The 27,964-nt window shown below is 48.4% G+C and overlaps 1 protein-coding gene across 5 annotated transcripts in view; it reads left to right on the plus strand.

Moving 5' to 3' along the window:
- The window catches only part of KALRN (kalirin RhoGEF kinase), a 1,402,249-nt gene that overhangs the window by 767,308 nt on the left and 606,977 nt on the right, over nucleotides 1-27,964 (plus strand). For all 5 annotated transcript variants that reach the window (XM_063934074.1, XM_063934073.1, XM_063934072.1 and 2 more), the window contains exon 11: nucleotides 1,451-1,642. In XM_063934074.1, coding sequence (XP_063790144.1) covers nucleotides 1,451-1,642 — 192 coding nt within the window. The remainder of the gene's footprint in view (nucleotides 1-1,450; nucleotides 1,643-27,964) is intronic.

Raw genomic sequence — 27,964 nt, forward strand, 5'->3', positions numbered from 1 at the left:
TTCCAAGTCTTACCGCGACTGCGTTTGACGGCATGGCGGTTGAACGCCGGATCCTGAAGGAAAAGGGCATTCCGGAGGAAGTCATCCCTACGCTGATTAAAGCTAGGAAGGAGGTGACCGCAAACCAATATCACCGCATATTCAGCCCCCTTTTATGCCTCCAGTGGCACCTTGGGATCTCAACGTGGTGTTGGATTTCCTTAAGTCACATTGGTTTGAGCCACTTAAAACCGTGGAACTAAAATATCTCACGTGGAAAGTGGTCATGCTATTGGCCTTGGCTTCGGCCAGGCGTGTGTCAGAATTGGCGGCTTTGTCATGTAAAAGCCCTTATCTGATTTTCCATATGGATAGGGCGGAATTGAGGACTCGTCCCCAATTTCTTCCTAAGGTGGTATCAGCTTTTCATTTGAACCAACCTATTGTGGTGCCTGCGGCTACTAAGGACTTGGAGGATTCCAAGTTGCTGGACGTAGTCAGGGCCCTGAAAATATATGTTTCCAGGACGGCTGGAGTCAGGAAAAATGACTCGCTATTTATCCTGTATGCGCCCAACAAGCTGGGTGCTCCTGCTTCAAAGCAGTCTATTGCTCGCTGGATCTGTAGTACGATTCAACTTGCACATTCTGCGGCTGGACTGCCGCATCCTAAATCTGTAAAAGCCCATTCCACGAGGAAAGTGGGCTCTTCTTGGGCGGCTGCCCGAGGGGTCTCGGCTTTACAGCTTTGCCGAGCTGCTACTTGGTCGGGTTCAAACACATTTGCTAAATTCTACAAGTTTGATACCCTGGCTGAGGAGGACCTTGAGCTTGCTCATTCGGTGCTGCAGAGTCATCCGCACTCTCCCGCCCGTTTGGGAGCTTTGGTATAATCCCCATGGTCCTTACGGAGTTCCCAGCATCCACTAGGACGTCAGAGAAAATAAGAATTTATTCACCGGTAATTCTATTTCTCGTAGTCCGTAGTGGATGCTGGGCGCCCATCCCAAGTGCGGATTGTCTGCAATACTTGTATATAGTTATTGCCTAACTAAAGGGTTATTGTTTGGAGCCATCTGTTGAGAGGCTCAGTTGTTATTCATACTGTTCACTGGGTATAGTATCACAAGTTGTACGGTGTGATTGGTGTGGCTGGTATGAGTCTTACCCGGAATTCCAAATCCTTTCCTTATTGTGTCAGCTCTTCCGGGCACAGTTTCCTAACTGAGGTCTGGAGGAGGGGCATAGAGGGAGGAGCCAGTGCACACCAGGTAGTCCTAAATCTTTCTTTGTTGTGCCCAGTCTCCTGCGGAGCCGCTATTCCCCATGGTCCTTACGGAGTTCCCAGCATCCACTACGGACTATGAGAAATAGAATTACCGGTGAGTAAATTCTTATTATTTTTTTTCATTATAAGTTTTCTTGTAGCATAATTATTTTTTAGTGTCTTAGTTCTTACTTGTCTCCTACAGAACACATACACAAATGCAGACAAGTTGCTGGAGGCTGCGGAACAGCTGGCTCAGACTGGAGAGTGCGACCCAGAGGAGATTTATAAGGCAGCCAGACACCTGGAGGTCCGGATCCAAGACTTTGTACGGAGAGTGGAGCAGAGGAAGCTGCTACTGGACATGTCTGTGTCATTCCACAGCCACACCAAAGAGGTATGAGCTGTTCTAATTGCTACTTCCTGTATACCCAGGGGGTTGCAGTAAAGTTCCCCACCAGTCTCTGCCGATTAATATGCACTACACACAAATCAATTTCACTTTCTCAAATGTGATATGTGCTGTGCATTGTACATAAATAATACTGACACCCTGTGTGGAGTATGTGCTGTGTATGGGTTGAATGGCACAGCAGAAGTAAAAGGGGTCTATTCATGAAACAGTGAAAATTGTGGAGAAGTGAGCCAGATGGCGGTCATTAGGTCGACATGCATTAGGTCGATATGATCACTAGGTTGACATAGTCATTAGGTCGACATGTACTAGGTCGACATGAGCATTTCACAATTTTTTCCATCTTTTGACCTTTTTCATACTTCTCGATCCACATGGACTACAGTTGGGAACGGTAACCTGCGTCGAGCAGAGCGAGGCACCTTGTCCGAAGCATGGCGTGCGAAGCGAGCCATGCGAGGGGACACAGTGCACTATTTGGGGTTCCCAGTCACTTTACAAAAAAAATGACACCAAAAAAAGTTTTAAAAAAACTTGCGTCAACCTTTTCCATGTCGACCTAATGACCAAGTCGACCTAGTGATCATGACAACCAAACGTGGTCGACCCAATGTATGTCGACCTAACTCATGCCGACCTAATGAACCACACCCAGTGAGGCTGTGGAGAGGTTGCCACTGGCTCACTTCTCCACACTTTTACTGCTACATGAATAGACTCCTAAATGAGTTGGGGGGGGGGGGGGGGGGGGGGAGGGGGGGGGGGGGGAGGGGGGCAGGCAATGTTTCTTTACTTTCCTAGGCCCATGCCAGACCTGCAGCTTATGGAGGGCAGTTCCACCTCTCCTTCCTATTTTTTTTTTGTCAGTATATCGTATGTATTCCCCTTGAAGACCGAGGTTGGGAATGCCTGTGTTAGATCCTCACCGACAAAAGCAAGTCTGCTTCAGAGAGCTAGAGATGAAGAACCGGGGATTCGGAGAGGGGTGAGGGCCTCTCCTCCTCCTCACCAGGGTTGAAGCAAGCCTATCATATCAACCTGGAAAAGACTCATCACGGTGCCCTCTGTTCCAGTGGATAGAAGTCACCCTTTACCTATATGACCACCATATAATACAGACAGTATTAGTAACCTATTTGTCCCGTTACACTGTTCCTGCTAAAGCCATATACTACATAAACACAGCTTTTGTGACCGCTATATATATATATATATATATATACTGTATGTGTGTATGTATGTATGTATGTATATATATATATGTATATATATATATATACTGTATATGTGTGTATAATGCACTCACGCATACAGTACATATAAACACATGTGCCAAAGCTATGGAAGTGCTTTGGGGCTCATGCACAGTTAACTGTACATATTGAGCCTGTTATACGGGGCAGTACAGTACATGCCCTCTTCAGCACCTGGTTCACAGGTGTTGCTTTTACAATCTCCCTGAAGGCCCTTTCAAAAGTAGGCAAATACATGGTATGGTATGGTATGGTAGATCTCTAAATAGTATATACAGCTGTATGGCTTGCACTATAGCACTAGATCCTTGGATTCTAATTCAGCCCATACTGTAGTTCTACAAGCATGGAGTTTCATGCAAATTTTATCCTGGTGCTTAACTGTCTGGCAAAAAGAAAAAAATGTAACCGGTGTGCTTAATTGGTTGGCTGTGGGAAGTAAAATTTGGCAATTTTACAGCTCTGCAGAAAATTTGATATGAATAAAAAATATAAAGGCAAAAACAAAAAATATGGGGCAAATTTGAGAAACACTGTTATGCAGCGTCATTTGCATTATAATTCACAGTGCAGCATTTCTCTACGCTAGCATACCCCACAACTAAATTACATTAATGGCTGATAAATATATGTATATATGTGTATATATATATATATATATATATGTATATATATAGGACGGCACTCACAGGTTTTCATAAAGCGTATATAATCCAATAAATTGCTTTTCAAATATCCATCAACGTTTTTGTGTTAGAACTCCTTCATCAGGATGCATGTAAATAAACATAAGTGACACAGACAAACACAGAGAGCAAATTACCCCACTTATAAAGACACCAGAATACCACAATTCCACACCATGTGTGCAATGTACGGACCGCCAGCTGGCGCGGCAGGACGTACCACCGTGACGTCACCATCCGGTGCATCCGGGTGACGTCGCGCCACTGCTAAGGCAACAGGACGCGGCTTCATCGGTTGCCAGGACACCCGCCGCGTCACCGCACTTCCGAGACCTTCGCTCCTGTCACCAACAGCTGGTAAATCACGGGCTCCTGAAAAGGAAATTAAAACAATAAGCAAACTGTGAAAACACATATAAATAAGAGGTTAAGCACACATTGTAAACAATGTGTACATGTTAGGCTGTAGAAGCCGAAATGGAAGTACAGGAATGTTAAATTACAGTATACAACATACTCCAAAGGCAAATTATCATTATCTAAATAATTATATGAAACAGACATTCAAGACAAGCTATTCCAGCTGATTTTTTCATTAAGCCCACGAGGGGCCACTGTATCCAAGCGAACAATCCATCTTGCTTCCATGATGAGTAATTTCTGATTTCTGCCCCCACCACGTCTCAATTCAGGCAAATGATCTATAATCATATATTTCAAATTAGCAAGTCTATGATTTCTATCAGCAAAGTGTTGGGCTACTAACTGTTCACTTCTGCTCGACAAAAGCGCAGCTCGAATAGCTGATAGGTGCTGATTAGCACGTTCCTTGAAAGGGCAAATGGTTTTTCCCACGTAGTAGTAGCCACACGGGCATCTGATGATGTACACTACATATGCAGTTGTGCAGGTCACTGCATGCTTGATGGGAACGTATTTCCCACTATGTGGGTGTCTAAAGGACGCACCGGTGTTCAAGTGATTACAAGTAACACAGTTGATACACCTATAGCACCTTGCTTTGTGGGTGGGTAACAACCGAGGTGTTGTACGTCTGAAACCCGTGATGTCTTCCGTACCACAGTGTCTATAATACTCCTACCTCGCCGGTAGCAAGCCATAGGGACCAGAGTCTTGAAACCATGTAAATCAGTATCCGTGCTGACGATCGGCCAAAGCGCCTTAGTGGAAGACCCCCGTGGAAGAGGAACGAGTAATTTTCAATCTGTCTGACAGGGAATTAACTACCGATGAATTCTCTGTCATTAGCAAAGGATTGGCCTTTGTACCAACTAATAGTCATTCGGCTTTTGATTGGAGCTGGGACTTGCACAAGTTTGGCAGGAAACTCAGGCTCCGTGAGCATTTTGCACAAACACCTAACTGCATAAATCCGATTAAAACCAATGCCATTGAAAAATTCTGCGAGGAAAAGATTAAGTCCACGTTTGATCCACCAGTACACAACCCCTCTCTGAAATGTTCCACTAGATTACTTGATGAATCCATCCAGAAATATAATATGCAGAAAATGCAGTGCAGGCTGCCAACAGGGAGGGCTGCGCTGGGCAGCACTGAAAAGAGCTTTCATTTGAAGAAAGAAGACTTCAGGAGCCGCATCATAGGCACTTAAAAGTGCTATGTGTCATTCTGACACATCGTGCTGCGGCTCCCTCACCTCCCAGCGGCGCTGTACACTTTCGCGCCCTGGTTGCCGGGTGACTACAGCGGAGGGCTCTGGTCCTCACATAGGGCACACACACACCGCCGCTGCTCTCCGGGATCGCGTGGTCGCTGCAAGGAGGAGGTAAGAGGGTCCCCCAGACGGGACCCGCTGCAAACCACGATCCGGCGAGGTCTATGGGAGGCAGACCGCGCTCGCTGGTGTGGACACTCTGGCCGTGCAGGGACCCCACTAGACCACCAGGCAAGGGTACAGGTTGGACTGTAGCATTAATCCGTTTCCATAAGGCCCTCAGTACCCGGTGGTGAAGTCCAGCAAGGGGATCTAGCCCCTCTACCTGCCCCATTTACTGCTAATGTTCCCGCCCTGGAGCTGCATCTCTCTATCTCCCTCACTCCCTATCAACATTTGGGTGCCATTACACACAGCTCCGCTGATCTGGGACTGCTGGGCACTGCCTCCTCTGTAACGCCACCTGCATCTTCAGCGCTGTGCATTTACAGGACACTTAAGTATACTACATGTCTTTAGACAGTGTTGGTTAAGAACAAGTGCACATTTTAAGGGATATTTAGAACAAGTACCCTGTGATATACATCCAGTATTTACTGTGCATTGATATATCTATATACCTAATTAGCTTTACTTGAGTAGTGTACTACAGTATTGCTAGACCAGTGCAGTTTTATTGTTATTTGTGATAATTTCTGCATTGTTCATGTGACAGTGTGTGTGCCAATAGCTGCTGTGTGATTTCCATTCTGTGTATCTCACATATACTGCTATCCCTATATTTTATACCCTGAGGGTGGCTAAGTGCGTCATGGTATTCATATAATATAGTGTTTATCACAGGATATACTCTGTTGGTACTTCCTCTGTGTGTTACAGTCACCATATACAGTACCTCTTAAATCCTCTGCGTGTGCTCTGACTATCCGGGGGGATTTTTGTTAGGTATTCTGTCTGCTTATATTGTTCTATTCCACCCTAAAGTAAAGCTTTCATATAATGTCAGCTCCTCAGGGTGAGGGTTCTGTGGCTGACCCTGCGTCTTGCAGTGCTCATGCCATGGATGTCTCTGAGGAAAATATTGCAGCTGAGGGTTCAGATGCTGGGGGCTTTGTACCCCTCAGTCAGTCTACTACAACGGGGGCAACTACTGACCCACCGTGGGCTACGTTTTCTAATTTACTGACTACGCTGGTAACTAGACTTGCACCCCCTATGGGACCTCTTGTGCCATTACAGCCACATATCGCCCTGCTGTTAATCCGCCATGGGCAGATACTCTGTCCTCTCAGTTACAGCAATTAAATGAGTCTTTGGCCAAGCAAAATCCTAACCCTCGCCCGCCTAGGACCTAAGGGTCATCTAAGCGGGCCCTTAAGTCCTCACAATCCACTCATGTTACAGATACTTCATCTGATGAAGATGGCACATACACTGATCCCTCAGACACTGATGCAGATGCTTCTGATGGGGAGTCCCTGACCCAAGTGGATGTTCCTGACCTCTTAGAGGCTATAAGGCTGATTCTTCAATTGATGATGACGAAGAACCACCGGCTCCATCTAAGAAACCAGATAAGTTTAAGAGTCAGAAGGTTACTAAGTTAGTTTTAGCATATTCTGACCATTTAGTTGACATATGTCACGAATCCTGGGAATATCCAAGTAAACATTTTTCTCTGTCTAATGGTGCCCATACACTTGTGAGATAATCGGTGCTAACCTTCGATTTCGACCTCCTCTGTGAGAGAAATCTAATGATTGTATGCACATTTTAGGCACCTTGAGATGCGGTGCGCGGGTACGCCGCTCGAATATCGCAGCTCAAGATATTATGTGCTGCACTTTATCTCTCGCATCGCAGTGCGATCACGGTGCCGAGCTGATCACGTTATTACCATGCGATCTATTGCTTGATCGCATGGTAATCACTTTGGCAGTTCAGGTGCGATTTCATTGCACCTGAACTGCCGGTGCGATGCCCGACAATGTCTCGTTGCATCACACAAGTGTATGGGCAGCATAAGAAGATGCTGGCTCATTATCCCCTCGCTGCAGAGTTAAGCAAAAATTGGGAAACGCCGCCGCCGGTGGACTCACAGGTCGCACGTCTGGTGGTATCATCTGCTCTGCCTGTCGCTACCGTCACCTCTCTGAAGGAACCGATGGATAAGCATGTGGAGGGTTGTTTGAAGTACATTTACACTATGGCTGGAGCTGTGCATAGGCCTGCTATTGCGGCCTCTTGGGCTGCTAAAGCTATAGAGGCATGGGTTCAGGAAGTAGAAGTGTAATTACTGTCTAATTTTCCTGATTATGCAAAACACTGTCTTTAATACATTGTTACAGCCTCTCATTATATTCAAGAGGCGGCATCGGATGCAGGTATCCTAGCGGCCAAAGCGTCTACCACGTCTATTCTGGCTCGTCGGATCCTCTGGTTGCGGTCCTGGTCGGTAGATCTGGACTCAAAAAAGACCTTGGAGGTTATCCCTTTTAAGGGAAACATTCTTTTTGGGCAAGATCTCAACAAGATTGTTGCTGACTTAGCGTCTGCTAAGACTGCATGTCTGCCCACTACTTCTCCTTCGGTTCCGAAGGCTAAGAGTTCTTCCTTTCATTCCTTTCGACCTCCTGTTAAACCAAAGGGTCAGGCGTACCCGAAACAGGCTCGCACTTTCAAATCCACTAAGCTCAAACCTAAACGTGCCTGGGCTGCCTGTCAGCCTGCTGCCAAAACAGACAAGCCTGCTGCATGACGGGGCGGGCCTCCCTCTGGGGGATCCCAGGGTGGGGGGCCGACTTCTACGGTTTACTCAGGTATGGCTACAGACCACTTCGGACGCCTGGGTAAGGGAAGTCGTCACTCATGGATACGCCATCTCTTTCAAGAAACGTCCCCCTCGCCAGTTTTGCTCAACAAACATCCCTTCGGATCCGGTAAAAGCAAAAACTCTCCATCTGGTGGTACAATCCCTCCTGGATATGGGAGTGGTAGTGCTGGTGCCTCTGGCTCAGAGAGGCAGGGGGTACTCTTCAACGCTGTTCCCAGTCCCGAAACCGAATGGATATTCTTGGCCCATTCTCAACCTCAAGTCTCTGAACAAATTTGTGTAAGTTTCCAAATTCTGTTTGGAAACTCTTCACTCTATTGTTCTGGCCCTGGAGCCCAAGGACTACATGGTATCCCTGGATATACAGGATGCTTACCTGCATATACCTATTGCAGTGTCGCATCAGCAATACCTGCGATTTGCTACTGGCAACCTACATTTTCAATTCCAGGCCTTGCCTTTTTGGTCTGACCTCGGCTCCTCGAGTTTTCACCAAGGTCATGGCGGCCCTACTCCGCCATCAGGGTATCAGTATCTAGATGACTTGTTGATCCTGGCGAACTTCCCAGAGGTTGACGGTCCAATTCCTTCAAGCCCACGGGTGGCTCATCAACTGGGAGAAGTCTTCCCTGGTTCCTGCTCAGAGCATGGTGCACCTGGGAGCACTATTGGACACCCTCAACCAGCGGTTGTTTTTGTCTCCGGAAAAGATTTTGAAGCTTCAGGACAAGATAAGATGCTTCCTCTCTCGCCCACGTTTGTCAATTCACTCGGCGGTGCAAGTACTAGTCCTCATGGTGTCGGCTTTTGACATGGTGGAGTACGCTCAATTTCATTCCCGCCCTCTGCAGGGGTTAATTCTCTCCGAGTGGGATGGCCTGTCTAACCGGATCAGGTCTCACATGATATCCTTGACTCCGAAGGTCCGTCTGTCACTGACTTGGTGGCTGCAGGACCATCAACTGAGCAGGGGTCGTCCATTCTGGATCTCCAACTGGGTCCTTCTGACAACGGATACCAGTCTGCAGGGTTGGGGCGTGGTGTTGGAGCAACACTCTCTTCAGGGTCGGTGGACCAGGGAGGAATCTCTCCTCCCGCTAAACATTCTGGAATTGCGGGCAGTGTTCAATGCATTTACACTAGCCCTGCCTCTAGTACAGAACAGGCCTGTTCAGGTACAGTCGGACAACGCCATGATTTATGTATGCCACCACGGTGGCGTACATAAATCATCAAGGTTCACCCGAAGCCACAAAGCACTGATGGAAGTGTCAAAGGCTCTTCGTTGGTCGGAACACCATCTGCCAGCCATATCGGCAGTGTTCATTCCGGGGGTCCTATACTGGGAAGCGGACTTCCTCAGTCGTCAGGACGTACATTGCCGGAGAGTGAAGCCTTCATCCAGAGGTCTTTCAACTCCTCGTGGAACAGAGGGGTCTACCAGATGTAGACCTGATGGCGTCTCGACACAGTCACAAGGTTACAGTCTTCAGAGCAAGGACAAGGTATCCTCAAGCAGCGTTCGTGGATGCACTGGCAATTCCATGGAACTTTCGGCTGCCGTATGTGTTCCCTCCGGTGTCACTTCTGCCCAGGGTGATAAGGAAGTTCAAGCAAGAAGGAGGATCACTGCTTCTAATCATTCCGGCGTGGCCCAGACGGCATTGGTTCTCAGACCTGCAGGGTCTGCCATCCTCTTCTGCTTCCGCAGCGCCCAGCCCTCCTCGTTCAGGGCCCTTGTGTCTACCTTGGCCCGGCTGGCTTTGACGACGTGGCTCTTTAAGCTTCCGTATTAAGGGCCAAAGGTTTTTCTGAGGCGTTCATTCAAACTATGTTGAAGGCCCGTAAGCCGGCTTCTGCTCGGATATATCACAGGGCCTGGAATTCTTAATTTGCTTGGTGTGCAACTAACAATTTTGATGCATACAAGTTCAGTACCGCCAAACTCTTGGCTTTCCTGCAACAGGGCCTGGATTTAGGCCTTCGTCTGGTCTCCTTCAAGGTTCATATTTCTGCCTTGTAGATATGGTTTCAGAGAAAAATTGCGACTCTGCCTGATGTTCATACCTTTACTCAGGGTGTTTTACGGATTCAACCTCCCTATGTCCCGCCTGTGGCTCGTTGGGATTTGTCAGTTGTTTTGGATACCATACAAGAGTCTCCGTTTGAGCCTCTTGAGTCTATAGACCTTAAATGGCTTACTCTTAAGGTCTTGTTTCTGCTGGCTATTGCCTCTGCTAGACGGGTTTCAGACTTGGGTGCCTTGTCCTGTCAGTCACCCTTTCTGATTTTTCACCGTGACCGTGCGGTTCTTCGAACTCGCCCTGGTTATCTCCCTAAGATGGTGTCATCTTTCCACCTTAACCAAGAGATTGTGGTTCCGGCCTTTTACCTCTCCAGGTTTATCCTCCAAAGAGCGGTCTTTGGATGTGATACGGTCTCTCCTTATTTATATGAAGAGGACAGCTTCTCTTTGGAAATCTTATTCTCTCTTTGTCCTTTTTTGTTTTCACAAACGTGGCTGGCCTGCTAACAAGAAGACCTTGGCCAGATGGATTAAAATGGTGATTGCACATGCTTATATACAGGCTGGCCATCCAGCTCCTGCTACCATCAAAGCCCATTCTACTTGGTCTGTTGGACCTTCTTGGATGGCCCGCCGTGGTGCAACCCTTGAACAATTGTGCAAGGCGGCTACGTGGTCCTCAGTGAACACGTTCATAAGGTTATATGCCTTCGATACTTCCGCCTCCCAGGATGCCTCCTTTGGACGCCCGGGTTCTTGTGCCCACTACAGTGCGTCCCCTCCCATGAGGAACTGCTTTAGGACATCACCGATGTTAATCCTTGTGGAATCCCAGTCTACCCCGCTGCAGAAAAGGAGATTTATGGTAAGAACTTACTTTGTTAAATATCTTTCTGCGAGGTACACTGGGTTCAACAGGGCGCCCACCCTGACGCACTTAGCTTTTTTTGGTTTGTATTGCATTAGCCGCTGATACCTTCTCCTGTCGTGAGAATGTGGTGTATGTGGCTACTAACGATTGTCATCTCTTTTACCTGCTACTGCATTGGACTGGTTAACAAAATTGAGCTCCTGTGCACGAAGGCAGGGTTATAGAGGAGGCGGCGCTGTGCATCTTGGGAACAGTCAAAGCTTTTAGCCTGTTGGTGCCTTAGGTCAAGATCCAACTCTAAACCTCGATGTTTTTCCCTGTGGAACCCAGTGTACCTCGCAGAAAGAGATTTAACAAAGGTAAGTTCTTACCATAAATCTCCTTTTTTTGTTCGATGGACACCACTATATCCAAATAGCCGGGTGTGCGCTGGCATCGAATGTCTCACCAACTTATGCAAACATTTTTATGTTCATTCAAGAGAATAAGCTTTTCTTCAGCAATCCCACTTTTATCCAGTCTGTGAAGTTAGTCTTGCGTTACATTGATGACCTGGTTATCTTGTGGTCTGGTTCACAGGAGGAGTTCTGCAAGTTCATCGATAATATCAATTCTCAACCAGGTCCTATTAAGTTCACGTATAAAACAAGTTTTGAAGAAATAGAGTATCTGGATGCTAAGCTTACCAACAGCAATGGACGTTTGATGACTGCAGTTTATTCCAAACCGACAGACCGGAATACCTTGTTGAGGTTTTCCAGCCACCATCCTACTGCACTCAAATCTGGCTTACCGTATTCGCAAATGTTACGGGTAGCCAGCATAAACAATGATAGAGCTATGCTGGAAACACAATTTGATGTGATGATATCAAAGTTCCTGTGTCGCGGATATCCAGAGGATTTATTAATACAGCATAAAATGAAAGTTCTTGCAATGCCGTAGGAAACGCTGTTTAATAATAATAATAATTTTATTTATATAGCGCTCTTTCTCCCATAGGACTCAAGGCGCTTAACAGATACATAGCATAATATAGTACAGTAAATAATGAAGTACATTTAAGACCAAGGCGTGTAAAAATAAACGATTAGAAAGAATAATGTGGACATCTGGCTATACCACTATTAGCAACATCACTCAACAGGCCACTAAGGCGCTTTGGCCGATCGTCAGCACAGATACTGATTTACGTGGTTTCAAGACTCTGGACCCTATGGCTTGCTACCGGCGAGGTAGGAATATTAGAGACTCTGTGGTACGGACAGACATCACGATTTCAGACGTACCCGCCCACAAAGCAGGATGCTATAGGTGTATCAATTGTGCTATTTGTAATCACTTGGACACTGGTGCGTCCCTTAGACACCCACATAGTGGGAAATACATTCCCATTAAGCATGCAGTGAACTGCACATCTGCATATGTAGTGTACATCATCAGATGCCCGTGTGGCTACTACTACGTGGGAAAAACCATTCGTCCTTTCAAGGAATGTGCTAATCAGCACCAATTAGCTATTCGAGCTGCGCTTTTGTCGGGCAGAAGTGAACAGCCAGTAGCTCAACACTTTGCTGATAGAAATCATAGCCTTGCTAGTTTGAAATATATGATTATAGATCATTTGCCTGAATTGAGACGTGGTGGGGACAGAAATCAGAAATTACTCATCATGGAAGCAAGATGGATTGTTCGCTTGGATACAGTGGCCCCTCATGGGCTTAAGGAAAAATTCAGCTGGAATAGCTTGTCTTGAATGTGTGTTTCATATAATTATTTAGATAATGATATTTACCTTTGGAGTATGTTGTAATTTAACATTCCTGTACTTCTATTCCGGTTTCAACAGCCTAACATGTACACATTGTTTACAATGTGTGTTTAACCTCTTATTTATATGTGTTTTCACAGTGTGCTTATTGTTTTAATTTTCTTGAAGCCGCGTCCTTAGCAGCGGCGCAACGTCACCTGGATGCGCCAGATGGTGACATCAGGGGGGTGCGTCGCACCGCGCCAGCTGGTGGTCCGGACGTTGCGCGCATGGCGTGGGATTGTGGTATTCTGGTGTCTTTATAAGTGGGGTAAGTTGCTCTCTGTGTTTGTCTATGTCACTCTTGTTTATTTACATGCATCCTCATGAAGGTGTTTTAAGACCAAAACGTTGATGGATATTTGAAAAGCAAGTTATTGGATTATATACGCTTTATGAAAACCTTGAGTGCCGTCCTCGTTATTGGATTTATGCTTCCACGTTATACGTGTTTGGATCTGGAGCACCAAGGTATTTGTTTTTTGTATATTGAGTGCCGATTCACCTGGGTTGGTGTGTGTGTGTGTGTGTGTGTGTGTGTGTGTGTGTGTGTGTGTATGTATATATGTGTGTATATATATATATATATATATATATACATACATGCATTCATGAGGTGCGGCACTCCAGTCGGGAAGAATACAGGTTGAGTATCCCTTATACAAAATCCCACATTTAATATATATATATATATATATATATATATATATATATATATATATATATATATATATAAAAAAAAGAGACTTAATAAATCAATGAGAAACTTTCTGTATGCTTGCTGACGTTTTAGAGGGCAACCTCTTTTATGGTAACTTACAGAGAAAATAAAATAAACACATATAAATAACTTTTACTGTATCACCCCCTGCAAACAGCGTACAACCGTGATTGTCGGTGGAGATCCGATGATGTCACTGGTGCGTCCCCAGCGCCGGCGGCCCTGGAATCTCCAGGGGGCGTGGCGGAGCTTTCAGTGTACCCATCACAAAGGAAACCAAGAAACGCACTGTAAACAGACATGTACAGTTCATCATAATGAAAACAAAAACATGAGCTACAGTAAACTGGCCACATCTACTTGGTAAATTCTACTACGCCTGTGCAATATAATGGATTTGTTATATCATATTACTTACAGAAACCAATTTAACTGTCTGCACTGTGCTATTTTAAAGCATTGTGCAGGTATAAGTGTAATCAGTATATTAGCATCCTAACTCTATAAAGACAGTAGTATCTTTTAGACCTTGTAAGGACCAGCCATACCTGTTTTGCTTTTTTGTCATATATTCTCCACTTGCTGTTGAATAATCTTGTGTCCAAACGATTTTGTTGGTTATAGAAGTGGATGTGGACAAAATGTCCATACATTTTTGTGCTAGCACCCATGTTTTAGCTGATGTTAAATGTTTCAGTTGGTATCCTTTGCGAATGAATTTTCATGTCATGTTGTTAATTTGTGCAATGGCATCATTCATGCTGCTGCATATCCGGAAAATCCTTAAGAACTGGGAATATGGTAGATCGCATATAAGGATGGAGAGGGTGACCTTCTGGTGCCCCGCCGGCTTGCTCTAATCAAATAACTGGAGACGAGACTTGTAATTTTGTGCAAAGAATAAATGGTCACAGCTTTATTTCCACCTAATACCAAAAACACACCATTGCAGGGTAAAAAGGAGAGGAAGCGGTGCACGGTTCTCCCGCTGTTTAGAGAAACGCCTGGGGCGTGCCTTACCGGCAACGACCACGCCCCCTCCCCGCCTGAGGCGTACCCGGCCCGCCCTTGCGGGCCGACGGACCACGCCCCCTGCGCTGGGGGACCAGCTACCATGCGCATAACACCCTACCACGGCGCGCAACCCGTATGGCCCCTGCCGCATTTAGCTGGAACCAGGCGTACGGCCTACTAATTGGTGACTTATGCGAGGCATTCTGACAATCCCCCCTTACCATGCCTTGTGCACCGCTCCTTCCCCGCAACCCGCTGTGACAAGAAAATACAAACGATTTACACCAAACCATGTTTATTGCGATAAAACAAAACACCGTACTAACTTTTCACAACGTGTCATTTGTAAGCAAGTGATGAAAAAAAAAAAAAAAAACTGCCTAAGTCCTGCGCTCCCTTGGCCCATACCCCTGTCCTAGCTACTACCAACCCTGTTCCTTGCCAACTCAGGGCGGGTGGGTGGGCTTTTTTTCCTGTGTGGGGAAAATGGAGCTATTAACTCCCTCCCCCCCGGCTGCTGCTTTATCTGCCTCTCCCTCCCCCCCCCCCCCCCCCCCCCCCCCCCCCCGCCTCTGGGCCGCACCTTTTACTGGCCCAGGGCTCCCTGCAGGTGATGCAAAGGGGAGGGGGTCCTGCCTCCCTGCAGCCAACCCCCCCTCCCCCGGCGTTCACGCCTTCGGGCCGCCCGGCACCCCTCCTCCTTATCCTGCTGCGGCGCCATTGCTGCCCCCTTCGCCCCTGTAAGGATGGAGAGGGTGACCTTCTGGTGCCCCGCCGGCTTGCTCTAATCAAATAACTGGAGACGAGACTTGTAATTTTGTGCAAAGAATAAATGGTCACAGCTTTATTTCCACCTAATACCAAAAACACACCATTGCAGGGTAAAAAGGAGAGGAAGCGGTGCACGGCTCTCCCGCTGTTTAGAGAAACGCCTGGGGCGTGCCTTACCGGCAACGACCACGCCCCCTCCCCGCCTGAGGCGTACCCGGCCCGCCCTTGCGGGCCGATGGACCACGCCCCCTGCGCTGGGGGACCAGCTACCATGCGCATAACACCCTACCACGGCGCGCAACCCGTATGGCCCCTGCCGCATTTAGCTGGAACCAGGCGTACGGCCTACTAATTGGTGACTTATGCGAGGCATTCTGACAATCCCCCCTTACCATGCCTTGTGCACCGCTCCTTCCCCGCAACCCGCTGTGACAAGAAAATACAAACGATTTACACCAAACCATGTTTATTGCGATAAAACAAAACACCGTACTAACTTTTCACAACGTGTCATTTGTAAGCAAGTGATGAAAAAAAAAAAAAAAAACTGCCTAAGTCCTGCGCTCCCTTGGCCCATACCCCTGTCCTAGCTACTACCAACCCTGTTCCTTGCCAACTCAGGGCGGGTGGGTGGGCTTCCTTTCCTGTGTGGGGAAAATGGAGCTATTAACTCCCTCCCCCCCGGCTGCTGCTTTATCTGCCTCTCCCTCCCCCCCCCCCCCCCCCCGCCTCTGGGCCGCACCTTTTACTGGCCCAGGGCTCCCTGCAGGTGATGCAAAGGGGAGGGGGTCCTGCCTCCCTGCAGCCAACCCCCCCTCCCCCGGCGTTCACGCCTTCGGGCCGCCCGGCACCCCTCCTCCTTATCCTGCTGCGGCGCCATTGCTGCCCCCTTCGCCCCTGTAAGGATGGAGAGGGTGACCTTCTGGTGCCCCGCCGGCTTGCTCTAATCAAATAACTGGAGACGAGACTTGTAATTTTGTGCAAAGAATAAATGGTCACAGCTTTATTTCCACCTAATACCAAAAACACACCATTGCAGGGTAAAAAGGAGAGGAAGCGGTGCACGGCTCTCCCGCTGTTTAGAGAAACGCCTGGGGCGTGCCTTACCGGCAACGACCACGCCCCCTCCCCGCCTGAGGCGTACCCGGCCCGCCCTTGTGGGCCGACGGACCACGCCCCCTGCGCTGGGGGACCAGCTACCATGCGCATAACACCCTACCACGGCGCGCAACCCGTATGGCCCCTGCCGCATTTAGCTGGAACCAGGCGTACGGCCTACTAATTGGTGACTTATGCGAGGCATTCGGACAATCCCCCCTTACCATGCCTTGTGCACCGCTCCTTCCCCGCCACACGAGGTCCCAGCGACCTGCGGACCGAAGCCCCACCCTGCGCTACCACCGCAAACCCTCCAACGCATCCTGCAACGCATTGTTGAAGATATCAAGGCCTATGTCCGACAGGTGCACCCCATCGTGCCTGTAAAAACCCTCACATCTCCCTGCAAGGTCATTGTGGTGTATAACGCTTCCCCCGTTGGCTGTGACCACTTTACCGATGGCCGCATTGACTTTCTTCCTAGCTCTGTCTATTCCGTGCCCTGACCTAGCCCCCCTCCAGGCTAGTCGCGGGATAATTTTTGACCAGACTATGCGCACGTTGCTCCACCGCCCTTTTATCCAGGCAATGTCCTCCCTGGCCTGCCTGATCAGGTCTAGCGACTTTGTTTTCCCGATATCGTTTCCCCCAAGGTGCAACACCAACACGTCGGGCTTTCCCAATGCCCGCTCGGCTTTGAGCCAGGCCTCCCTGGCCTGCTCCCATACCATGCCCCTGTTGCCCAGCCAAAAAACTACTGCCTCTTCTCGCCTCATCCCCAGCTGGCGCCCGTATGGTCTTTTTGCGGCCCGTGCCGCTGCCCAGAATATGTATGAATGGCCGAAGATCCAACACCGCTGACCTCCAAAAATTTTTGTACCGCCTCGATTGGACAGACTGTTGTGTCCTGGTGCCTGCCCAACTGGACCCATCTTCCCTTCCCTATCTGGTCCGTTTTTGACTTGTGAATTTTGCACAAGACCGCGCCCTGCGAGGCCGCTACGTTTTTTACCAACAGGCCTATTCCTGTGGCCGTTTTTGACTGCGCTACCAGCTCCCCAACCCTAAATGCTCCGCTAAACGCCATGATAAACGCTGCTTTAAACAGTGTTTCCTCGTACTCTCCGCTACATACTTTCGCCACTATGTGAATAATGCTCTTAAGCCTCTCTATGGTTACTGGCTCCCGGGAGTCCGGGCTCCGTATCTCCGCTCTGGCCCATCCCTTCATCACTGTGCGCACTACGAATGCCTTAGTTAGGTCCTCTTTCCCTAGCAACTTTGAAAAGAAAAATACCCCTGCCAGCCTGGTGTTTGCCACTGCCCTTGATGCTCCCTCCTCCCTACTCTTGCCTAAGAATTCCAACAATTGCTGCAGGGGCGCCTGGCCCTCTGAGCTTACGTTCCCCTGGAACTGCTGCCATTTCTCCCATGCTGCCACGTACGCTTTCCAGGTCTTGGGCGCCAGGGACCTTTCCACCAGCTCGTTCAAACAGGCTCGGCTATCTGCCAAAGATGAGAAGGGCATGTTAAACCTTGGCCCCGCGCGAACGGCGCTGCCGCCCTAAACACCTCCCATTTCTGACGTGACAGCGCGTCCGCGATAACGTTCTCTACTCCTGGCACATGCTTTGCCCTGAATGTGATGTTGTGCCTCAAGCATGCCGCTACCAACCACCTCAGCAACCTACTGTTATTCAGGCTTACGGCAACATCTAGACAATGATTGTAATTGTAGCTGGAAGTGTGCGGAAATGTAACTGATGTATACTATTGGTTAATCCATTCCTTACATGGATTGAAACTATCTTCCGTACCCGACCATAAAAGGAATATATTATCAATGTAGCGTTAAAAAGCTTTGATTTGATTAACGATATTGAGATCCGTGAGTATAAAAAAAATTTATACCACAAACCTGAATATGTTGGCGAAGCTTGTGGCCACACACAACCCCATTCTGCAAACAGAGCGTTGCACATATATGTTGCCATCAAATAAAAAATAATTACGGGACAGAGTTTTACATTTTGTTCCACAGGGAAAAATCAGGGGTGTAGAGTGGATCTTGATCCAGAGTGACCAACAGGCTAAGGCTTTAGGCTGTCCCAGGATGCATTGGGGCCTCCTATAAACCCCGCCTCCAGTCACTGGTGTTCAGTTTCAAGTTGGTGCCTGCACTTAGGGTGGCTGCACTGGGCTTCAATGGCCGCAGCGCTGATATGTCAGTGTGACATTCTGTGCTACGGCTCCATCACCTCCCAAGCAACGTCGCATACTCCCGCAGCCTGTTCCCGGGTACTAGCGGCGTAGACGCTCCGGCTTTAGGCACATGGTCGCAGATGCTTTCCATGTTTGCATGGCTGCTACGGGGAGGAGGTAAGAGGGTCCTCCAGGCGGTACCCACCATTAAGTCGCTTTCCTGTCATGGTCTAGGGAGACGGACCGTGACGCTGGCATGGACACTGTCGCCGAGCAGGAACCCCACTAGACCGCCAAAGCATAGGAGTACAGGTCGGGTGTACTAACGCCCATTTTAATAAGACTCCGTAGTACTGGCGGTGAGGACCAGCATAGGGGACCCGGTGCTTGACCTGTAGCCCCTCCCACAGCCCAGGGCACCATTTACTGCAGATTTCTCTGGCAGGGTCCACAGGTTATCCACAGGATAACATTGGGATATGATGACGCAACAGCGGATTTGCACCAATTGGTCAAAGCTTTCGGCCTCCCAGTATGCAATGGGCCCGTCCATATATCCCCGCCTCCTGGCTCAGTCAAATCAGTTTTCTTTGGTGCGGCAGGAGGACTGGTCAATCGGCTGCTGGTTTTTGGCAGCCTTAAGCTTTTTTATTTTATTTTCTCCAACGTCCTAGTGGATACTTGGGAAGGTACTTGGTACTGTGGGTAATAGAGCGGTCCGCAAGAGCCACTGGCACTTTAAGAGATCTTTAGTGTGTGCTGGCTCCTCCCTCTATGCCTCTCCCCAGACTCCGTTTACAAAAATGTGCCCAAGGAGCCGGGTGCACAATACAGCTCTCCAGAGAGTTTTCTTCAGAGATTTCTTTTAGTTTATTTTCTCTTACGTCCTAGAGGATGCTGGGGTCCACATTAGTACCATGGGATATAGACAAGTTCACCAGGAGCCATTGGCACTTTAAGAGTTTGAGAGTATGGGCTGGCTCCTCCCTCTATGCCCCTCCCTCTAGACTCAGTTTAGAAAATGTGCACGGAGGAGCCGGTCATAGCTAGGGGAGCTCTCCTGAGCTTTTCTGGATAAAGTTTATTATAGAGTTTATTTATTTAGAGGAGGCTGTTGGCAATAGCCTGCCTGTAGTGTTGGACTAAGGGAGAGAGCAGTGTCCGCCCTGTGGGGTCTGAGCCACTGACTCCTCTGACTGGACACTGAGCTCCAGAGGGGTCAGATCGATCTCCGCCACAGGGGAACCGCTTGCCCCAGCAGCATGCCGCCAACCCCTTACAGAGCTGAAGAGAGTGGTGAGTTAGTCACCGACCACCCTAGCAAGCGGGGGGCCGGTGTAAAGATGGCGGCAATGGGGAACGGTATTAACAGCGCTCCTGGGATGGTACCAGAGGCACATAGTGCGGCGCTGTGAGGGGCACCCTGGGCCAGCGCTTACCCCCCATCACTGGTCAGCAAGCCTGTCGGGGTCCAGGGATCTCAGCCAGCAACTTTCACAGGCCAGTATAATCATCTGAAGAGCGGGAAGACAGTGCCATTAAGGGGGCGGAGATTCTGCTCAGAGCGGACCCAGCAGCGTTCCAGCGCCATTTTCCTGCCTGCATGTGCTGAGAGGAAGATTCAGGTCCCTCCACAGCAACTCCAGCTTACTGTACACGGTACCAGGGGGTTGTAGAAGGGAGGCTGTAATTAGACTGTGTGTCCTAATAAGGAGCACAGTCAGCGCTGACAAGGGGTTTCTCCTTGCTACAAAGCGCTGTGTGTGGGTTGGCTCCAATCTCTGTCTCTCTCTTGCAATTCTTGGGGGGGAAACTCTATCTGCCCCCACCTGTGTGTGTGTGTGTGTGTGTGTGTGTGTGTGTGGAGTGTTTGGTGGTCTCCTTTAGCTACAGTATGTCCAGGGGCACTGTGTCATATGCTGCAGAGGATTTATCCTCCCAGGATGATCACATTCCATGTAATCAGGTTAGCACTGGTTTAGCACAGATACCAGCAAGGGAACCAGAGTGGTTTTCCTCTATCAAAACTTGGATTTCTCAGATTTCTGACAGGGTTGCCAGTACTGAATCTGCAACCCAGTTATTACAGAGCTCTATGGCAGTATGGCCTGTGTCTGGTACCTCAGAACACCCCACTATATATCCCCGCAAACGTGTGCTTGTGCATGTCACACAAGACGACACGGATACCGATTCTGACACTACAGATGGTGATGAGGATGTGTTGCGGGGGTCCGCATATCTTGCAAGGGGTGTGCAATTATTGATAGAGGCTTTCAAGGATGTGTTAAATGTAAATGATACCACACCTGAGCAGGTTGAGGAGGCTTTTTTCACTGAAAATAAAAAAGCCTTGCTAACCTTCCCTGCGTCAAATGAACTGAATGCTATATTTGAAAAAGCATGACTAAACCCTGAAAAGACGTTTCAGATCCCTAAGAGGATTCTGGTGGCTTTTCCTTTCCCTGAGGAGGATAGGAAAAGGTGGGGAAAACCCGCCGATTGTTGACGCATCTGTATCCAGACTCTCAAAAAAGGTGGTTTTGCCTGTTCCGGGATCTACCGCCTTAAAGGAGCCGCCAGATAGGAAAATTGATAACACGCTTAAATCAATGTACACTGCTTCAGGGGCCATATTACGTCTCACTATTGCTAGTACATGGATTGCAAAGGCAATAGTGAAGTGGTCGGATACTGTGCTTGAGGATTGGGATACAATGGATAGGGATGACGTTGCATTATATTTACGCAACATTCATGATTCTGCAGGTTTTATGGTAGAATCCATGAAAGACCTGGGTTCTATGGCTGCGGGAATATCTTCCATGTCTGTTTCAGCTCGTCGGGGACTGTGGCTCTACCAGTGGTCGGCCGACGCGGAATCCAGAAGAAGTGTGGAGTCGCTACCCTATACAGGTCAGGCTCTCTTTGGGGAAGCTCTAGACGCGTGGATATCCGCCGCTACAGTGTCTCCGTTTCTTCCCTCAACAGCACCTGCTTCAAAGAAATCCTTCTCCTCGGCTGTGCAGCAGTCCTTTTGGCCTAACAAGCCTAGAATGGCCAGATCATCCAATACCTTCTTTAGGGGGAGGTAAGGTTAATTCCAAGAAACCTGCCGCTGCAGGTTCCCAGCAACAAAAGCCTACTTCAGGTACCCCAAAGTCCTCCGCATGACGGTGGACTGCACGGCCCGGTGGTGGGGCCTGTGGGAGCGAGACTCAGACAGTTCTGTCATGTCTGGGTATCGTCCGGCCTGGATCCCTGGGTAGTAGATATTGTGTCTCAGGCATACAAGCTGGAATTTCAAAGTCTCCCTCCTCATCGTTTTTTCAAGTCGGACTAACCAACTCTGTTGGAGGACAGCACAGTACTTCAAGACGCTGTCCAAAAGCTGGTGGAGGTGTCGGTGCCACCTCACATGCTGACCAAAGGTTACTATTCGAACCTTTTCGTGGTACCGAAACCGGATGGTTCAGTCTGGCTCATTCTGACCCTAAAATCATTGAACCCCTTTCTGAAGGAGTTCAAGTTCAAGATGGAGTCTCTCCGGGCGGTGATATCAGGTCTGGAAGAGGGGGAATTCCTGATATCACTGGATATCAAGGATGCGTACCTTTACATTCCGATATGGCTGCCGTATCAGGCTTATCTCCGCCTCACATTGCTGGACTGTCATTTTCAGTTCCAGGCCCTGCCACCAGACCTCTCCACAGCACCAAGGGTGTTTACCAAGGTGATGGCGGAAATGATGATACTACTCCGCAAGCAGGGTGTGAACATCATTCCTTATCTGGATGATCTCCTGATAAAGGCATCATCCAAGGAGAAGCTGCTGCAGTCCATTGTTCTCACAACGCGACTGCTCCAGAGTCACGGTTGGATTCTGAATTTTCCAAAGTCAAATTTGGAACCAACCCAGAGATTGTCATTTCTGGGAATGATCCTGGATACAGAAGTACAGCGGGTGTTTCTTCTGCGGTACAAGGCGTTGGTGATTCAATCCATGGTCAGGGATGTCTTGAAGCCACCACGGGTGTCGGTTCATCAATGCATTCGCCTATTGGGAAAGATGGTGGCCCCCTACGAGGCTCTCCAGTATGGGAGGTTCCATGCTCGACCCTTCCAACTGGATCTCTTGGACAAGTGGTCGGGATCTCACCTCCACATGCATCAGAGAATTTGTCTATCGCCAACGGCAAGGATTCCTTTCCTCTAGTGGCTCCAATTGCCTCACCTCCTAGAAGGCCGCAGGTTCGGGATTCAGGACTGAGTCCTGCTAACAACGGATGCGAGCCTCCGGGGCTGGGGAGCAGTCACTCAAGGAGTGACCTTCCAAGGATGGTGGTCAAGCCTGGAAGCCAGCCTGCCCATCAACATCTTGGAACTAAGAGCCGTCTACAACAGTCTTCTTCAGGCGGCCCCTATTCTAAGAAATCGGGCCATCCAAGTGCAGTCGGACAACGTAACAACAGTGGCTTACATAAACTGACAGGGCGGAACGAAGAGCGGCAATGTCAGAGGTGACAAGAATACTCCTCTGGATAGAAAAACACGCGTTGACGCTGTCAGCCATCTTCATTCCGGGAGTAGACAACTGGGAAGCAGACTTCCTCAGCAGACACGATCTCCATCCAGGAGAGTGGGGACTCCATCCGGAGGTGTTCGAGGAGGTAACAGATCTTTGGGGCCTACCCCAAATAGACATGATGGCCTCTCGTCTCAACAAGAAGCTTCGGCGTTATTGTTCCAGGTCGAGGGATCCACAGGCAGTGGCAGTGGACTCCCTGGTGTCTCCGTGGGTGTTCCAGTCAGTGTACGTGTTTCCTCCACTCCCACTTATTCCAAGAATCTTATAAGGAGAACAAGGGTTCAAGCGATCGTCATTGCCCCAGATTGGCCAAGAAGGGCTTGGTATGCGCACCTTCTGAATCTACTGCAAGACGAGCCGATGCCTCTTTCTTTTCGGGAGGACCTGCTGCAACAGGGGCCATTCGCCTATCAAGACTTACCGCGGCTACGTTTGACGGCATGGAAGTTGAGCACCTGATTCTTGCTCGGAAAGGCATTCCGAAGAAGGTTATTCCTACCCTAATACAGGCTAGGAAAGGGGTAACATCAAAACATTACCATCACATTTGGAAGAAATATGTTTCTTGGTGTGAGTCCAAGAAGTTTCCTGCGGTGGACTGACATTTCCTCCTCTTCCTTCAAGCAGGAGTGGATATGGGTCTGGGGTTGGGATCTGTGAAGGTCCAGATTTCAGCCCTATCCATTTTCTTTTAGAAGCAATTGGCTGCCCTCCCTGAGGTTTAGACCTTTTTTAAGGAGTTCTGCATATCACACCTCCCTTTGTACCGCCTACGGCACCTTGGGACCTTAACGTGGTGTTGCAGTTCCTCCAGTCGGATTGGTTTGAGCCTCTACAGGAGATGGAGCTCAAATTTCTTACATGGAAGGCGGTCACTTTGTTGGCCTTAGCTTCTGCTAGACGTGGGTCCGAGCTGGGGGCTTTATCGTGTAAAAGCCCTTACTTGATCTTCCACGAATATAGAGCTGAGCTCTGGGCTCGTCACCAGTTTCTTCTAAAGGTTGTGTCGGCATTTCATATCAACCAACCTATTGTGGTGCCAGTGGCTACTGACTCCTTAATTACTTCAAAGTCCTTGGATGTCGTGAGGGCTCTGAAGATATATGTGAAGAGAACTTCTCGTCACAGGAAGTCGGACTCTGTTTGTCCTCTATGATCCCAAGAAAATTGGGTGTCCTGCTTCTAAGCAGTCTATTTCTCGCCGGATTAGGTTCACTATCCAGCACGCTTATTCTACAGCAGGACTGCCGTGTCCAAGGATCTGTTAAGGCCCACTCTACTCATAAGGTGGGGTCTTCCTGGGCGGCTGCCCGGGGTGTCTCGGCAGTACAACTTTGCCGAGCTGCAACTTGGTCTGGGTCGAACACGTTTGCAAAGTTTTACAATTTCGACACTTTGGCCTCTGATGATCTGAAGTTCAGTCTATCAGTTCTGCAGGAGCCTCCGCGCTCTCCCTCCCGTTCTGGGAGCTTTGATACATCCCCATGGTACTAATGTGGACACCAGCATCCTGTAGGACGTAAGAGAAAATAGGATTTTGGTATCTACCGGTAAATCCTTTTCTCGTAGTCCGTAGAGGATGCTGGGCGCCTGCCCAGCACTTCGTTTTCCTGCAATTGTTATTTGGTTCAGTACAACTTCGTTTTAGTTAAGTACTGCATTGTTACTTGGTAAGTAATGTTTCAGCTGTTGCTGAGTGGTTCAAGCTTGTTGGCTTGACGTGCCTCGTATGTGTGAGCTGGTATGAATCTCACCACTATCTATGTATAATCCTTCTCTCGAAGTATGTCATCTCCTCGGTCACAGTTTCTAGACTGAGTCTGGTGGGAGGGGCATAGAGCGAGGAGCCAGCCCACACTTTCAAACTCTTAAAGTGCCAATGGCTCCTGGTGGACCCGTCTATACCCCATGGTACTAACGTGGACCCCAGCATCCTCTACGGAGTACGAGAAAAGGATTTACCGGTAGATACCAAAATCCTATTTTTTTTTACAGGTATACTGGTTGTCAACTAGTACACCTGCTTCGTGGGACTCCGGGGGAGGGGGGGGGGAGGAGAACAGAACCAACTTCCTACACTTCTTAACCCCGCTGACAGGACACAGAGCTCCTGAGGTGCTGATCTCACACTCCCAGAGGGTGAGCCCACACCAGCAGCACGCCGCCACCCCAGAGCAGATGCCGAAGAGAAAAGTCCATGGTGTGGTGAGTCAGACACCGGGGTCCCGGTTAGCGGGTCCCCGGTGGAAGGTTGGCGGAATTAGGGCGGTGGTCACGGGCCGTGGCTGCAGTGCCCACTGGACCCCATAACTGACATCGTTAAGGACCTCTGTTACTACAGAGGTCCTCTGCACACAAAATAAGGGCTGTCTAAGGCAAAAATAGGCTAAAAAGCCATCATGGCAGTATAAATAATAGTGCAAGGACCGCACGCCATTAAGGCGGCGGGGCTTCCTGGGGAGCGGGGCCAGGCAGCAAACGGCGCCATTTTTCACACAGATCTGCTGCTGAACACTGCAAAGACGCTGCTCCGTAAAGGAATCCACTAGAACCTCCAACAGTACTGGTACCAAGTGGGGTTTTAGACCAGAGGGGAGCACAATAACGGCAGTTACTGCTGTCTAGTGCAGTTTACTGTACTTTGCTAACATTACATACATATAACCCAACGGAGTGCGCTCTAGCTGAGGCAGTGTACTGGTCCCATTCTCTCCCTGTGTCTCCCCATTCCTGGGTCCCGGTCACTGCTGCATAGGAGGTGTTATAGTGTTATACAGGTTGCCTATCCCATATCCAAAATGCTTGGGACCAGAAGTATTTTGGATATCGTATTTTTCTGTGTTTTGGAATAATTGCATACCATAATGAGATATGGCGGTGGAACCCAAGTGTAAGCACAGAATGTATTTGTTTCATATACACCTTATACACACAGCCTGAAGGTCATTTTAGCCAATATTTTTAATAACTTTGTGCATTAAAAAAAGTTTGTGTACATGCACACAATTCATTTATGTATCATATACACCTTATACACACAGCCTGAAGGTATTAAACAAAGTTTGTGTACATTGAGCCATCAGAAAACAAAGGTTCCTCTATATCAGTCTCACTCAAAAACGTCCGTATTTCGGAAATTTACGTATTTCGGAATGTTTGGATGTGGGATTCTCAACCTGTATATAGCTGTAAGGCTTTAATACATATGTAGATATATATACATATATATCTGGTCATTACAGTATATATATATATATATATATATATATATATATAAAATATGAAAAATAAAAGTGAGAATAGGCACCTCCTAGTGTAATAATTTCGTATATAGTGTGACCTTCACCCTCAGTGTCACTCAAGTGATTCAAGGTGCACCGTGAATGGTGGAATTCCAACCACTTCTTTGAATAGCACAGTGTCACGATTCTGACATATAATAGGATTAGTTGTCATCAACAATAATCTGGTGGTCCGTTTTCATAGGTTTTGACCAGAATATGCCCAACTGTGTCCATCAGAGGCTGCCTGTATTGTAGGCAAGGTCAAGTAAGCAGAAGAGCAATCTGTACATCTGTGAGTTTCAGTAACAAGAATAGCACCACTGATTCCAACTCTCTCCTCATTCACACACTACCCCTGCACAATAACCTCTCAGTTATATACAACTGACTGCTCTCATATATATATATTTATTCATTTATTTTTTGTGTGTGGTGACACAGCAACATGACTGACAGCAAACCATTGTGTATTTCATGTAAGATGCTTTTCACACCAGCCTCACAAGGTTCCCTGCGGTGTACCCAGTGCACAATACCCTCTCAGGGTGGCAGCGGAGGGCCAGACTGGGTGGAGACTTTTAAATCAATGTTTGCTAATATAAAAGCTGAATTAGCCACTGCTAGGCAGGAACGAAGACAAGCCTCAAGAGCCTCAAGACAGTCCATAGACACTGATATGTTTGCTGTAAAATCTGAGCTCAGACAGACCCCTCAGCCTCCTCTGAAGGTCGCGCTTAAGTGCACTCTCCCTCAGGTATTGCAGTTGGATTCTGAGATGTAGTCTCAAGATGTGGATATTTGCCATCTGCTGCGCCCTCTGCCAGGCGTCCCTATCCGGGACCCGCGCTGCATTTCTTTCGTGTGGCCAGATTTAGAGGCAGAGCCAGAAGTGCCTCTAATGCAGCTAGAGGATCTCTGGGTAAGTCCCGCAGACCTGCAACCACCGGAAGCGCAACCCAGCTTTCAGGTTCTGCTTCCGCGAAGCCCACCGCATGACGGTTGGCTCCAGCAGAGAGGCAAATTCCAGGTGGGAGCTAGATTGTTGAACTTCGCTCACATGTGTGGGGAGTCCTTCAGGGTTCCTTGGGCGAGGGATCTCATTTCAGAGGGCTATCGCCTGGAATTTCAAGAAGTACCACCTCACAGATTCTTCAGGTCAGGCTTACCAGCTTCACCTGTAGTAAAAGTTACATTACAAGAGGCCATACAAAAACTTCTTTCAACAGAAGTCATTGTTCCAATCCCCCCTCAATTACAGGCAAGAGGTTTCTACTCGAGTCTTTCCGTGGTTCCCAAACCGGACAGTTCGGTCCGTCCTAAATTAAACCTCACAAATTTGAACCCTTATTTGCGGGTATTCAAATTCAAGATGGAATCACTAAAGGCAGTAATATCCTGCCTGCAGGAGAGTAAATTTCTGGTTTCCCTTGATATCAAGGATGCTTATCTGC

This window comes from Pseudophryne corroboree, chromosome 7 (assembly GCF_028390025.1).
Source record: "Pseudophryne corroboree isolate aPseCor3 chromosome 7, aPseCor3.hap2, whole genome shotgun sequence".
NCBI classification, from domain to species: domain Eukaryota; kingdom Metazoa; phylum Chordata; class Amphibia; order Anura; family Myobatrachidae; genus Pseudophryne; species Pseudophryne corroboree.